This window comes from Melanaphis sacchari, unplaced genomic scaffold (genome assembly GCF_002803265.2).
Source record: "Melanaphis sacchari strain LSU unplaced genomic scaffold, SCAv2.0 Contig0_pilon_pilon, whole genome shotgun sequence".
Lineage (NCBI taxonomy): Eukaryota > Metazoa > Arthropoda > Insecta > Hemiptera > Aphididae > Melanaphis > Melanaphis sacchari.
This window is the reverse complement of record NW_020270366.1, coordinates 10678376-10694758: the sequence shown is the minus strand read 5'-3', so window position 1 is coordinate 10694758 and position 16383 is coordinate 10678376. Positions and strand designations below refer to the sequence as shown.

General features: G+C 25.0%; 1 protein-coding gene across 1 annotated transcript; it reads right to left on the bottom strand.

Annotated features, from left to right (window-relative positions):
- Positions 1 to 1999: 1999 nt before the first annotated feature.
- LOC112604070 (activating transcription factor of chaperone) lies at positions 2000 to 13609 on the bottom strand. The gene is made up of 4 exons (XM_025352939.1): positions 13459 to 13609; positions 13238 to 13386; positions 11043 to 11339; positions 2000 to 2771 (listed from the first exon to the last, which is right to left on the bottom strand). The coding sequence occupies exons 3-4, from the start codon at positions 11311 to 11313 to the stop codon at positions 2113 to 2115; spliced, it is 930 nt and encodes a 309-aa protein (XP_025208724.1). The 5' UTR covers positions 11314 to 11339; positions 13238 to 13386; positions 13459 to 13609; the 3' UTR covers positions 2000 to 2112.
- Between the last annotated feature and the right edge of the window lie 2774 nt (positions 13610 to 16383).

Below are 16383 nucleotides of genomic sequence, written 5' to 3'. Positions count from 1 at the left end.
ATGCGATCCTGGAACCACGTTTAGTATTATCATTGATTATAGAATAATCGATTATAATCAATGGTATTATGTGTGTGGTTCGGTAATATACGAGTGGTAACGGAAGTTGTAAGATAGATGAATCAAGCTTAGAACATAACCACGATAAAGAAAAACGACCAAAGGCATTTCGGCGAAATCATTCAAAATTATTTTATCAGAAATTGAAAACTGCACATCAGTAGATACTAAATTATTTTTATTAAAACTTATAAACCTATCAAGTGATAATGTATAACGAGTTTAACAGATTAAACTTTATTACCAAAAAATATTAGTGAATTACATAATTATCTAGATATAATTGATTTAATTATCAACACAAAAAAAAAGAAAATTTTTTATTAATAAATATAACAAAAATGACCATATTATTTTTTCCAGGATTACAAATTTGAATCTCCTACACTATGCAAATAGTTTATGTTCTTTAAATAAATCAGATAAGTCAAACGTAGTGTCCAATGGCTTAAAAGTATTGAATAAAATATGTTATTTGAGCCTCATAATTAGTTTAAAATATAATCTAAAAAAATTGTTGGGTATGCATACATCAATCATAAAATGTTTACCGAAATGAAAAAATTACTAAAAATGCTCTTTATTTTCAATTATCCTAGTAGCCACAGACTTTAAAAAAGTAGATGGTAGTATATTTATTTGACAAGTCGCTTAAGATGATGTCAGCGCATTAGCTTTTTTTTTTTTAATAATTTTTGAAAAATTTGAATTATGTTAACAGTAAAATCGTAAATTACCAAAATGATCGAGAATAATATTTAAGAGAATTTAATCTACAGATTTTTTTAAATTTTATTTATTAATTAACCATTTATTTCATAAAACTTAAAATTTTAACAGTATTACATTAGTTTTGATAAAATAATTAAACAAAACTGTATCTCAAACCTTCAAAAAATATTATTATTTATAATTGTTATAGGTAGTAAATGATTTTAAAATACCTTAAAATCATAAAACACCATTTTGTGTAAATATGTTTATTTTTGTTTTCCTTTCGAGTCAGAGTTAAAACTAATATGCTAACATTCTCTAAAAAAAAATAGTCTTCAAAAAATTTATCAAATAAAATAAAATAAATTTCTTAAAATACAATGAAATATATTTTTAGATAGTTTTTATTAGTTATTATAAATTAAAACAGTCATCTTAATGTATAATTTTTAATTAAATTAAATTAAAATACAGTTGTCATCCTGCTACAAATAAAAATTGAGATAAATATTGTCCAACACCTACTAGTTTCAATTGCAAAAGTTTGTTCATTTTTTATGAGAAATAAACGAATTTTATTATATATTACTCAGTTGAAACAATAATATCATTTAGACAAATATTATAACAACCTTATCAAAAAACACACAATATGTAAATTAAAAGTAAAACTAAAAGTCAAAATTGAAGTTAAAAAATAAATTACAATCTCTAAAATCATATAAGATTTTGATTTAAAAAAAAAAAAAAAAAAGGTTAGGTTACATATCATATTAATTTTTTTTCTTAGTATAATAATAAGAATGCTAAATAAATGTATATTTTTGAACTGAACCAAGTGATTTAGTGTAATAATCAAGCATACAAAACTTGTGAGATTTCTGATATTATACTAAACCAAGTATGTTAAAATGTTATTAAAAATACTTTACCAATATGGTTTAGAAAAATACCAAAACATTATTAAATAAACAGTTCAAATACTTTAGTAGTAATAGTATGTCTTTAATATATCACAAGATCAGATGTATGTTTGAAAATGATACAAATTTTCTTGGTTAGTTCTAATAAGCAAATAATGGATACAAAATATTTAAAAATTAAACTAGTAGAAAAAGAATAAGAATATATTTACAAGGAGATAATGGCTGTACTGGTGTTATAAGTAGATTTTCCAAATATTCTAATACTGTAATTATACTTAACGATAAATAATAACGGCAAATGTGAGAAAACCCATTAGTAAAACCTACGTTTATTTTTAACACAATATAATAACTACTAATCAAATATATACCATAAAAGTTAAATAATCAGATCAAAAATTTTAAAAATATTTCAATTTAAAAGTCCTTTGGCTTTGTAAACATCCCGCAATAGTGATTTCAAATACTTAATTTCTCTAGCTAGTTCTTTAGCTTCATCCTTCAGTGTATCATTTCTTTGCAAAAGCTGTTTCTCTTCTACTACAGATTCTTTGATTTCAGCTTTTTTCTTCATCCTGTATCTTGTTGCTGCATTTTTGTTTTGTTCTTTTTTACGTAAGCGCTTTTCTTCATTGGGTGCCTTTGGAGAGTATGGTTTGTCTCGTTTAGTTGTTTTATCACTGTATGAATCAGTATGGCTACTAGCGTCCGACGACATGAAGTCTGACAATGTATCTTCATCGACTACCAACTGGCTGAGTTCTTCTGGTTGCATATCATCCAGCATAGACATTAGGACATCAGTATCTTTGGGACTTTCTGGCGGTGTCAATGAAGCGGGTGGAACATAGTTGAATTTTGGCTGAATGGATGTTTCATGGCAATACATAGGTGCATACTGTTGGGTTGGATATGGTTGGTACTGAATAGCTTTGTTGGAAGGGACGAATTTCTGATATTCCATTGGTTTCATTTCAATGTTGTTAGGAGAAGTGTTTGTCATGAAATCATCAAATATTGGAAGGTCAATGAATTTCTCTTCATTTAACCAATCTGTGATAGTTTCAGATTCTAAAAAAATAAATAAAAATACTGTAAGTTATACTTTTAAACCTTTGGTTACACTTATGAAATTACTTTAAAAAAAAAAAAAACTAAAAGTAAGTATAATAATGAAATCATAATTATTTAAATTATTTAATACTAGTACAACACAAATCACTAATAAATAAGTTTTAAAGTAATTATATTTTATTTTGTGTTGATATACAACTATAATCTGTTTTATGCTATTATTTAATACACCAATAATTATCTAAACTTAAGAAGATCTAACATATTAGCATGTATTATTTTATATTTTTATATGTCACAGACATACTTGACTTACCATAAAATGACTATTAGAGTAAGTTTTATATACAATTTCTAAATAGTTTACTTTAGTATTTTAATTAAAACTAGTTCTTAATTTATTTATTTAAAGACATTTGAAAACTTAACCAATTTAATTTAATTTAATTTTTATTAAAATACAAATAAAAAAAAAAAAAAAATTCACATTGGAAATTTACACTGTGTAGTAAAAACAATGTAATGTTCTCATCTAAAAATTGGACTCCTTTCTAATAATAATTCAAATACATAACTATTGATAATTTTATAGTGCATACTGTTATATAAGAACATGACAAATTAAAGTGTTCTATCCTTTCAAATACATTAAACCAATGAAAATTAATACTAATACTAATGATTTGATTTGATAAAATATGATTTCTCTTCATGTAAGCATGATTGATATTAATAACAATTATGATTAATTTCGTTATAATTCTGGGTAAATCACAAAATTACACGTTAAGAAATAAATCGATCAAAATCATCACTGACAATATAGAATACAATAGTGTACCAGCATATTTATTCTATGATAAGTAATGACTAATGACCTTTGATGAAATGACCCAAATAAACCCATAAAACATTAAGACAATTGCTGCTCGTCTGCTTATCTAAATAGTCAACCCGACTTATAATAGTTGTCATTAAATATATGAGTGTATAAATATAAGAAAAAAATGTCTTTGGACATCAATCAAGCTGAAAAGAATTAACTGCGATAAACTGTAATTATTATAATTATCGTACATGTCTCCTTAGTAGCAGTTATTAATAAATTATCACATGTATTTGCTTACAGTAAAAATACAACGAATTTTAAAAGTAACAAAGGACAGTATAATTTATCATCATACTATAATTTGGTTATTACATTATCATTATTTATATTATCACTAGACGCAGTCAATATGTCAAGGAAATTTTCAAATTGACTAAAATATTTATCCAATTGTATGATCTATTCTACTAAATATTATTGCTTTTAAAAAAATATATATATAGCCACATATAAATTATACAACTACAAAGTCCAAGATATTATATGTATTTCCTTAATAGAAATATTTATATTAATACAAATAATACGAGGAATATTACAACGACATTGATTTTTAGAAAAAAAAATATAATATAAAAATAGTTATGAATACACAGAATACTGAACCTTGTGCTTAACATTTTATAAACAATAATTTAATTTAATAAGTAATTTTTTACTAATAATATATATATTTTTTTTAATGTTACGTTTCAATTAAAAACAATTTATTTTGATTGATTAGAGCTGTTAAATGATCATATTGTTACAAGTATTAACATATAAATATTGGTAAATATTTTAATTTAAATAAATTATAATATATGCCAAATATTTTCAGAACCGGTTTATAGGCAGTAGGAACATCTAAAACAAATAAACATTGAGGGCCATAACAACTTAAATTTTTAAAATTGTATATATCCGTTTACTTAAAAGAACGTTTGAGGGACCTTTGTATCAGTTTTTAAACATAAAATAGGTCCTACATGAAATTAATTTCTGAAGTATTTTAAATTTATAAAGAGAGCGCCACAAGTATTGTTGTAACCAGTTAAGACTTTAATCAACTTCTCGTAAACAACTTAATTGTTTTTATTATTTAATAAATAGTTATTTTAAGTCAATAAGAAATTATATTACATTTTTCACATTGATTTTCTGCACTGCTGATTTAATAAAATTATATAGTTCCCGATACACCACGTGTTTGCAGGTGTAATGTATTGTCTACAATTTAGATAACATTAACATATTCTTTTTATAATACCCTTTGACCTACATAACAATATTAATATGTATATTATACTCTAAATGTTTTTTTTTTTTTTTTTAATCAAATCGAAAAGACATGAAAATAGAAACTGTACATTAATATTCTTGTAAAAAGTTTTCATCAATTTTAAGCTTTATCAAAAAAAGATAATTTAAGGCCTACGCAGACGTTTTTAAGCTATATTAAATTTATTTATTTTTTGAACATCAACATTTAGAAATTAATAAAATTCCTTTAATACTTATCATACATAAATAATTAAATTCAAAACAAGATTAAATAAATATTAATATTTCTATGAATGGTCGATCGTGGATTTCTCAGAAATAAGAACACGGTTATATACAAATAAATGTTTTAATAACTTTTGGAATAAAAAATATATTAAATATCTACATAATAAAATATTATAAAATACATTTTTAATGAATATAGATTATCAAATTTAAAATTACACATTAATTTTGTTCTATAAACAATGAAATAATAAGTATGATCTAGTAAAAAATGTTTAAGAAAAAATAAAATGGAATTGAAGAGAAATCCTACCGATCAAACCATCAGAAAAACATTGTATGTTAGCAATAATGTGGTAATATGATAAGTTTACCATTTTTAAAACTAAACCATATACCTACTAAACTTACCTTTCAATATAAATACATGCTTTAAAAATATACTTAATGAATGAAAATTTAAAACATAATTTATTAACATAAAGATTAAATTATATCAAGTCTATATAATCTAAGCACATTGATAGTATAAAATATATTAATTACATAACATTAAGCAAATTGTTATAACCACGAGTAAAAATGTTTTCGTCTACACGGAATACCTCCAAATTACATATTTTTACTTCATAAAAAATGAATTAAATTATAAAAATAATAATGTAGATTCGTCAACATACCAGAGGAGCACCAATGAGATGAAATCATTCCGGTAGCCATGTGCTGTGTTATCATCAGCCTTGGCGTGTTTTGACACGAAACCAAATATCTAGCTATTGCGAAATTTATGTAAATACCAGACAGCAGATTATATATACAAAGTAGTCTAATGGTAATATACTAATAAATGTTTATGCGATATAGTATTTAAAACAATCGAAACAAAATAATTAAACAATAGTCAATATGTAGAAGTATCTAGATTAAATGAAATTTAGGTAATAACAATTAAAACAAAATAATAATGGTAAATTTCGATATTTGGTTTCACTTGTAAGGTGTGCAAAATTTTGCTTTTATACCGTTCACCTTCTTTTTACCAATTTTTGCGAGTTGAAAATAATTTGCCTGCTCCAGGTGTAATGATAGATGAACTTCATAATCACACAACTATGTGATGTGTTGCGACCTACCATGTGAACGAAAATACATCTATTATACAAAGTGTATAAACTTTCAACGAACAACTGGTTGTGCCGCGCGAGAAGTTGACTGAACACTGCGGGACGGACAGACACGCCACCGCTTTGATTCCTCTATCTCACACAAAGACTCCCAACAAGAAATCTCCCTCCTCTTCCTCCTCCACTATTTGCATTTGTATTATTAATATTGTTATTATTATTTTTGTTCCTTTACTTCTAATATAATGTTTACGCGTTCCGCGCTATGCGCGCGCAGTTAACTTTTTTACAAGTTTTTCTCTATTTTGTGTACAGATAAAAAGTAATTGGAGAATAATATTATTAAAATATCATTTAATATTTTTAATATATTTATACGCATATATTCACACGCGCAAGTATAACAAGGTGAACTGCTATTATTATGTAAATTGATTTTAAGTCGGATAATTTCTTACTATATAGTTGGCAACCGAATATCAAAAATATAGAAGTAGTAGTGGTAGATAATTAAAATAGTAGGAGTTAAGCATCAGTATTTAGTACCAAGTGGATAGTATCATTGAAGGAATAATAGAGATGAAGTATTATAAAGCTTGTAATAGAAGTATTGAAGTTTGTAGCAGTAATTTAGTACCTACTCAGGGCCGTTTCGAACAAAACATAATCATGGGGGTGTACTATAATATATTGTAATTTCACTTTCAAAGGTAAAAATTATTATAATAATAATAACTTATTCTCATTTTACTAGAACGACTATATTTACGACACTACAATCCGTGTTAATTATTTCGAGAACCTCTAGATTATTTTAATAAATTCGATTAACAATGTTTTCCTTCTTTTTTTGAGTTTGCCACCAAATTTAAGAACATTAACTGTGATTCAATCTTCAATATTGAGGGTGATTTCTAGTAATTAATTGTACACAGTTGTGTAACTACTTAGGGGATCGTAAGTAAGAAATCACCAACAATTAAATTAATATTTGGAAAATACTAACGGCGAGAAAATTTCCATAATGCCAAGTTTTTGACAAAATTTAATGTAATTGAATATTAAAATATAAAATAACAACTTTAACTTTATCGCGATATTCAACTAACATGTACTTCATTATTACTTACATCAACATTTTTTTATAAACAATGCATTTTTCGAAATAATTAGACTAACTTTAAACTATTAATGCAATAATTGTTGTACTATCAGTGTATAGAAAGTCGTCGGAGTTGAGTGTAAGTTTTAATAGGTATACGCAATATTTTAACTTAACTTATTTTAACCTACTAAATTAATAAAATAATAAAATTAATAATTTAAATTTCAACTATTCTTAGAGATAGATGGATGTTAATCCACAGATACAAATTTAATACATCCATTAAAGTGGCCTATTCAATGACAAGGTTTACTTAAAATTTACTATACCTACACATCGAAGAGAGCTTAACGGTTTTTATAAGTTTATATTCAAGAATTTATTTATTAAAAAAAAAAAATCTGTTCTGGGTTAGGTGTTAGTAATTTATATATTAATACTTGGATTTGCATTTTGTATACTAGATAAATTAATTGTTTTGTAAAAAGCTTATTTTGTTAAGTTTAATAAATGTTTATCATGAAATTCTTTTCAATAAATTAAATAGGTAGTAATATCATTTTTTTTCGTACTGCATAGTATAACAAACTTTAAGTTATATAAAAATGAATGTGTTTTTGTTTATCCTCTATGACCTCAAAAAATACAAGAATATTTTTAATAAATGTTATATCAATAGATTCCTTAAGACTGTATGGGTGTAAAGCGTTTATAGATTATTTTTTCAACCCTATAGTGTGGTCCACACAAGACTTTAATTTTTGCTCACGAAAATCTAACATATTTTTATATATTTAAATAGTAGCCATTGGTTACACATTATACTATTATTAGAATTAGTTGAAATATGGCATATAATATAAACAATTTTACAATTATATTTGAAAAAATACAAATCTATAAATCAAATATTTATGAATACAATTACAACGATTACTTTTATAATTAGCTTTCTTATTCAAGACATATTTTTGATGTAGGCACATTAAGACAAATACCAATCAATAACATTGAATTAACATTGGCTTTTAAGCATTTGTTGAATCTATCTCCAGTTTATTTACATTAAAATAGGGAAAATCTTTAGATTCATCATTGTTATTGTGTTTGTATTATATATTTCAACTAAAACAAAATGAAAATTACAGAAAAAAAGATCAGTTTTAATTTCGGAAAAGCCAGGTAATAATCACGAACATATTATAATGACTGACAATGACATTCCTTATATTAGACAATCCTGATGGCTGATAGACAATAGTAATAGTTACATTATGAACAGCAGTAGATCCAAGGCATGTTTATGTAAGATGAAAGGGGCCTATGCCTTACCCTCAATACAAAGCATGGCAATTTTACATATTTTAATAAATACCTATTATAATAATCTATGATTGATTGAAATTGTTTTGTGGGGAAAAATATGAAATCCTGCTGACACTATTGTTGAAACATTATCATTAGTGAATATTTTCAATAACTGACACTTGACAGTGACATTGTTATAAATAGCATGTTAACAAGAGTTAAAAGCTTAAGGCTTAAGTTTTATTAAGGTATATTATGAATTGATTTAAAGTTTTTTTAAATTATTTTTAATGCAACCAATAAAAGTTGGGCACAACATAAAACATATATTTTTTTGAAATATACATTTTTTTGGAAATTTAAGATGAATAAAAATTTATTAAAATTTTATTATTGCCAACTGAAGGCAATAATCATTGAAAAGTGTTGATGCAACTTTAAGTATTTTTTTTATAAATTGTTCTCTATTATATTAACATTTAGATAAACCAAAAGTCTTTGTAATACATACAGGTAACTTTTGATCATAGATTAATATTGTTATAAACTATTAAACTTCAATTTAAAACAATTTCAACAATAGGATATATAAGAAATTATAAAATTATTTCAAATTAGAAGCAAAAGAGCAATACATTTTACAAGTTTTTTTTTTTTGAAAAATAATTTTTGGAATCATACACATTTTATGTTTCATACTTCTACATAAAATTAGACATTAAGTTACTGATTTTTATGAAAAATAGAATAAAATTTTAATATATCTAACTATATAAGGTAATCTCATTTTTAATAATAAACTAGTTTATACCCATTTATTAACACAGTTTTTTTTTATTAAGTTAAATACTTGATATTTGTTAATAATCAACTTGGATTAACATCTATTCATATTCATATTATAAGTATATATTATATAATAATAATCAAGGTTTTACAAAAAATTATTTGATAAATACAAATGTTTAATATTTATTACTTCAAGTTTATGAATGTGAAATATAAAGACGATCAAAGCTCAAAGACTATCAGAAATTGTACAGAACAATCAAGTGTTTATCAACACTTAATTAATTAAATAATATATTAAAAATAATTTTATCAGTTGGTTTAATTATTTAAAAATGGTAAATAATTAAGTGTCAATTTATACAATAATTAAACTAAATATAACATTTCATAAATCAATATCATTTTTATGTTTAAAATTAATAAGAGTTTATGATTAAATTATTATAATTTTAAATTTGTCAATTTAAATTAATACATTTTAAGATTCCATTTAATTTAATTACTGAATGTTTTTTTTACATTAATTAATAAAAAAAAAAAATTTGCCAGTATTTTAACTTTCAATGTTTAAGCTAATTAATTTTCAATAACTAAGGTTTTTTTTTCATTATAATCATAATTATATAATATATATTGATATTATATTTTACATAAGTTACTAATTAATTTAAATTTATACATGTTGAATTCTTGTAATTATTTGTAGGTTTATGTTATGATTTAATATTTAATATTTTTTGTATTAAAAATGATTTAGGTAATACATATATTAATCCAAACCTTATTTATTTAACACTTGATATATAACTCTAAAGCTAAGGGAAAAATAGAAATAAACATAAATTTACCTGAAATCATCTCAGATATGGTGACATTAGAGCAGATAGTCTCATACATTTTAAACTTGTGACAATGACTATTTCCAAATAATAAATGAGATGCTGTCGTTAGTAAATTGATACGTAAACTTTAACTAACTAAATGTTATTACTTTAACGGTAGAAAAGTGACTAAACACTCCACAATAATTGCATCAGTGTTTGGCCAGCTATATAAAATAATAGATTAGAGCTTAAGATACTTCAAAGCTGCTGTAGAGTGTAGCCCAATGAATATTTTGATCGGAAACCATAAAATCACGTCTGTTATCTATAATTTTTTTAGACACATTGTGTAGCTTTCTAAGGATTAGTAATAACTAATCTATGTTATTGATAATGATGTGCTTCAGACTTCAAAACACTAATTATTAGGTAGTTCATGGATTTTTAATATAGACACCTTAAAACAGGCAAACTAAAGGCATTTGTATTTTAAAAACTAATAGTCAGAAATTATTACGATTTTGGATTTTGATTAAAATAGTTATATAGATTCCTAATATTAAAGAACAATTCAAGTATTTTTACATTAAAAACACACTTATATGCAATGATTTTAAAATCAAATAATTGCTTATTTTACATAGATGCTACAACAAAGTTGTAAAGTGTTTATTTTTTTTGTTAATTTTAAAAGTATAGTGTTATTATTTCATAAATGAAAAAAAAAATACCTACCATCGTTTTTATCGTACAGTTTGTCTAGGTATTCTAATATTTTTCCAGCCATGTCACTCCTTGTTAGTTTATCCCATTCTGTATCGTTTAAATTACATATTTCTTTAGAAGACAAAGCAGTTGTTGGATCGTTGCTTAGTAGCAACGAGCAACTTGGTTGTACTACTTGCGACATTCCTGACATTTTGTAATGGATTAGGTATACTATTAAACGAAGTGAAAAGTATGCTGTTGATGATTTGCGTTGATATGCTCTTGATGGTGGCACCATCTTTGAATAGGGAAGCCATATTGGCACTAAAAAAAAAAAATTAAAATAATTAAAACTAATATTTCAAAAAAAAATAATATACATTTTCTAAAATTCTACCAATAGATACTTAAATATTTAAAAATATAATTTTTACACCTTGCGTTCTCAAACTGTATTAATACTCAAGATGATATATACTATATTTGACACAATTAGTAAATGATTTAAAATTTAAAAAACATTAGTTTGTAGTATAATTATTGTTTTAATACTTATAATATATATTCAATTATTGTAAATTATTTATAATGAACAATAATCTTTTTATAACTCCTATAAAAAATTGTTTCAGATTAAAAAACAATTTATATGTATATAAATATTTTTAACTTGCAAAACAGATAGAAATATTTAAAATACTTAGTATAATATAATATACAAAATTGACTTTCAAAAATTGAAACGTTCAAATTCTCAACATTTTAATATTTTTCAATCTCTTTAAATTTTGAACTGCTTAGGATTGATTGTAATAAACAATGAACAGTATCCACACTGAGTATTCATTAGTTAGAAAATTAAAGTTAAGTAAGAAAGTAATTTTTCAACTCGAATGATTGGTTTTAATTTGTAACTCAATAACTTAACAAGTTGAAGCTATAAATAAATATTTCCTATAATAAATTTTATTAAAAATAATAAATTCAGGCGCATACAAACATATATTATTAAATATTTACATTGTATTAACTTCAAAGTTTAATATAACCTTGTAATTTTAATTAAAAAATACATATTATTAACTGAGATAATGAACAAAAGGTAAATACAAATTAATAAGAGCTAGTTTTCACTGAACCTAGTTTATCTATATTTATTCATTAAGATTAATACTACATTATTAGTATACTAAATTTTGTTGTACCTCCTTTAAAGTTTAAAAGATAAGAAAATAGCAATTCTTATAATAATTTACTACTTGAATATTAATTAAATATTTATAAGTTTAATGTGCTACACTTATAGTATTTTTATAGTCTTGGATTTATTAGACAGAAACGTTTTTAACTCAATCAATTCATAATATTAGATGACGTCACATATTTAATACACTTAATAATACAATCATTCAATTTTATGTGATTGTAAGGAATGTTGTATTTTAAAATTACATCAAACTATTAAATAATAATTAAATAAGAAAATAAGATGAAAAATAACGATTTTAACTTGTCTGCAAAGTTTGAAAGAAAGTCAAATGAAACTAGTCGCGGATCACCTACATTCTAAAAACAATTAACGGGCATGTTAATCTTAAGGGCAAGTCATGTAATGCAAAGAAAATCGACAACAGCAATTGATTTTTCTCTAAGTCCTAGATAAAGTACAGCAAGACAAAAAATAAGGGTACAATCTTACATCCCAAAAAAAGTGTGGAAAATAACTGTAGTATCATATCACAGAATAAATTTAATATTTATTATGTGGTCCTATTGTATAAGAATTACAGAAGACATCACAAGTACAAGTCGACAGCCATGTTACTGTTGTGGATAAATCTGTAGCAATTGGGGTGGTATAGTGGTGAGTGGGTACCTAATTATCGTCGTGAACGTGCTGAATAAAAATCAGTCACAACAAACTACTCGGTAATACGCCGCTCACACACGTCAACAGTGACGTATTTCAACACAGGTACAGGGTATGCGAATTCGGTGCAGCAGCCGCGTAAACGCGTCACGCACACATACCGATACCAAATTGTGTCGTTAAGTCGAAGGTTTGGGAGGCTATTTGTCATCAACACCACGAAACGTCGATCGCGGTGTATGCGGTCTAGTACCCCTACTATTATAATAAAACAATGTAATCGCTGCGTTGAAGATGCACTCAAACACGAGGTAATGTAATCGAATGACATATTAATAATCAAATCGCTCACCTCGCCGTCGTGGACATGATCGTTTGGTTGGGTTTGGGCACACGGCCGTGTGCGGGTTGAACGGTGCTGCGGGGACCCCGAAATCACTTCATCTTGGCGGTGTTTTTCTGCTCGCTTTTAATGGAATATAGATCGCTGTCGAAGGTAAACTGAAACGTTATCCCAACAAAATGCAAATACCACGGACAATAGAGGTTAATGACAGAGTTGTTTAATCTTACGATTTATGGGGTCACAAGTGAAAGCGGTGAACGTACGTAGTAAACGAAAATGTGGAGTGTCGGAGAGTATTGTGCCTTGTTGTGGTGGTTGTGGTGGCGGTGGTAGTCGTACATAGATACAGGTAGAAGTGGTAATAAATAGATGGTAGTGGTAGTATTGTGGTAGAAATATAGATGGAAGTAGTACCTAACCTGGATAAGTGGACGGCGGTGATCACGTTTCCGTTAGCAGGGGTCACAGTGTCAACAATCGATAACAATGAAAAATGTGCTATCGAACGCTTATTATCGATAATATGGTACATATTGCGATAATGAAGTACGCCCAACTTGGAAAAAATATTCAAACATCATGATCGTCCCGAATGTTACGCAATTTTACACGTTCCTCATCCAAAAAACAAGGACCTGTTGAAATTAAGAGTTCATTTTTCGAACATGGCAGTAAAGCATGGTTGCGTGTCGGTAAATAATCCGAAACCATCCAATACCAATTATATCGATTTACACTTGTTTTGACGATAGGTGTGCACGCACGCGCATAACTTGTGCATTTCGCTTATCGAACATAGTTGAAATGTTTTGTCGATAAACATTTAAATTTTGAACTATAATATTCCTATAGGTATGATTATCATTTTTTTATTATTGTTAATAAATATTTTACGATATCTATGACGTACATCGCACATGGCATCTCGGTGATCTTACGGATCGCATGATTAGTATAGTAATTTTTAATATTTTAATAATTAAAATATAATAATAGTATAATATTAATAAATAATAATAATATTGATAAAAAAAACAACTGCAATCGCTTCAGATATGATAGGTATATAATATTAGCTAACTTAATAGGTATACACTATATTATGTTTTATAATATTTATATTTTTAATATATTCCACTTCTACTACACTACTTGTTAATTAACGTTATCTATCTTGATTCTTAGAATTAGAACTCATTTTAAATGAAAATAATACCATTACTTTTAATTTTAATTTGTCCATACTTCGTTATATATTTTCGGTACGATTGTGCAAAATAAATTATTTATTATTATATCAAATAATTTTGTTTTAACTAGGTATAAAACGTGTCAGATTTATATGTAAGCTGGTTATTCATGTATCTATCTACGTCGTAATAATATTTAGAAAGTTTATTGAACTGAACAAAATCAGTAATAATTGTGTGTGTAAACGTGAGTGATTGCAATCTTTCCTGACAGATATAACACCATCGTTTAAAATAATGTGTATTATATTATTAAAATCATCGACAACGTATATTAATTAAGTCCCAATTGACCAGATTACAAATGGTTTAATTACATTATTATATATTATTTTTCTCGGATGCGATCTATTATATTATATAAAAAAAAGTAATAATATAACACGAGGACGCATGACATATATTATTGTGTATCACGTGAACGTGCAAATGGTTTACAATTGTACTAGAACTTGAACTCGTAAGGTGCCAACATTAATTTTTTATTTACATCTTACATCCCATATTGTACAATTTTTTGAATTAAACGCTTCAAGATTTCATTCAATTTGCCTTTATATATTATATTGACATATTATGTGATTTTGTGTAAGCTAAATTGGAGCGAGAAAATTTTGGCTTCTGATTGATCAAAATACTGTGTTTAATAATATGAATTATATATTTTTGCTGACATTTTTCTAGTTTTTAAATCTTTTAGAGTAATTTAGAAAAAGTTAATCAAAATTGTAAAAATTTACAACATATTTACCTACTTTACCAACATGCTTAAAAATAAACGGAATATACTATACATATTATAATATTATAAATATCGTAAGTAGTACATAATATAGGTACATTAATTAATAAACTGTAATTTTTCCACAGTAAACTAGGTAATATTATGAATTAGTTTAGTTTCGATAACTTTTTTGAACATACTATTAGTAAACAATAAACATACACTTTAGTCTATGAAATAGACTAAATATATGTTTATACATTTATTTCTGTATGGCTATTTAACTTTAGTAGTATACTAGCATAGATAGCAATAAAGCAATTTATGACTATATTTGTGTAGATTTCTTCTCTATTTCATATTTTTAAAGTAAATTTATTTTTACTAATTTTTTATAAATTTTATAGTAAATGTGATACAAAAGTAAAAAAGAAAATTAACATTGTGTCAATCTAGGTTTTTATAGGTAATTTGAGGGAGGGGGGTTAATAATATTGTTTAATTCTTGTATTAGAAAGTATCGCACAAAATAGTTTTCAAAACATATATTTGGTAGGATTATGGGGTATATTATTGTAATCGTAGATATTATTAAAATTTAAATTCTTTCGCGATATTCCGATAATTAATTTCCGTTTTTCAAATAATTAGCATTCGAATAAAACTAGTTTAAAATTAATATATTAATCATTAGACAACACATTTTTAATCCTTAATGTATAATAAGATTAAAAATAAATTTACTCTTTACAGTGTCTTTGTTATCTATCAATGTATAGTTACATAACAATTAACAACCAATATCTAATATTTTTATGACTAAATGGCTAATATATAATTAAATATTTATAATAATTATATTATTATAAACATATTACAATTTTTTTTCAGTTATGGTTTTTGATCCACTTTGTCATTTGGTGTACTTACTTTTAAATACATTCATTATTATTTTTCCTGTATTCTACTCCATTTTAAGTTTTATATATTTCAATAATATTTACTATTAACTTAATAACTAGTTAATGCAATATACATAATATTATTATTATATTAATAATTTTGGTTTTATAAACATGCTTTGGCATTTAAGTAATAAATCATCATTAGGAATTTATTTGATTTATAAATTAATTTAAAAAGACAATAATAGTATAAATCTACAATCCGTGGTACAA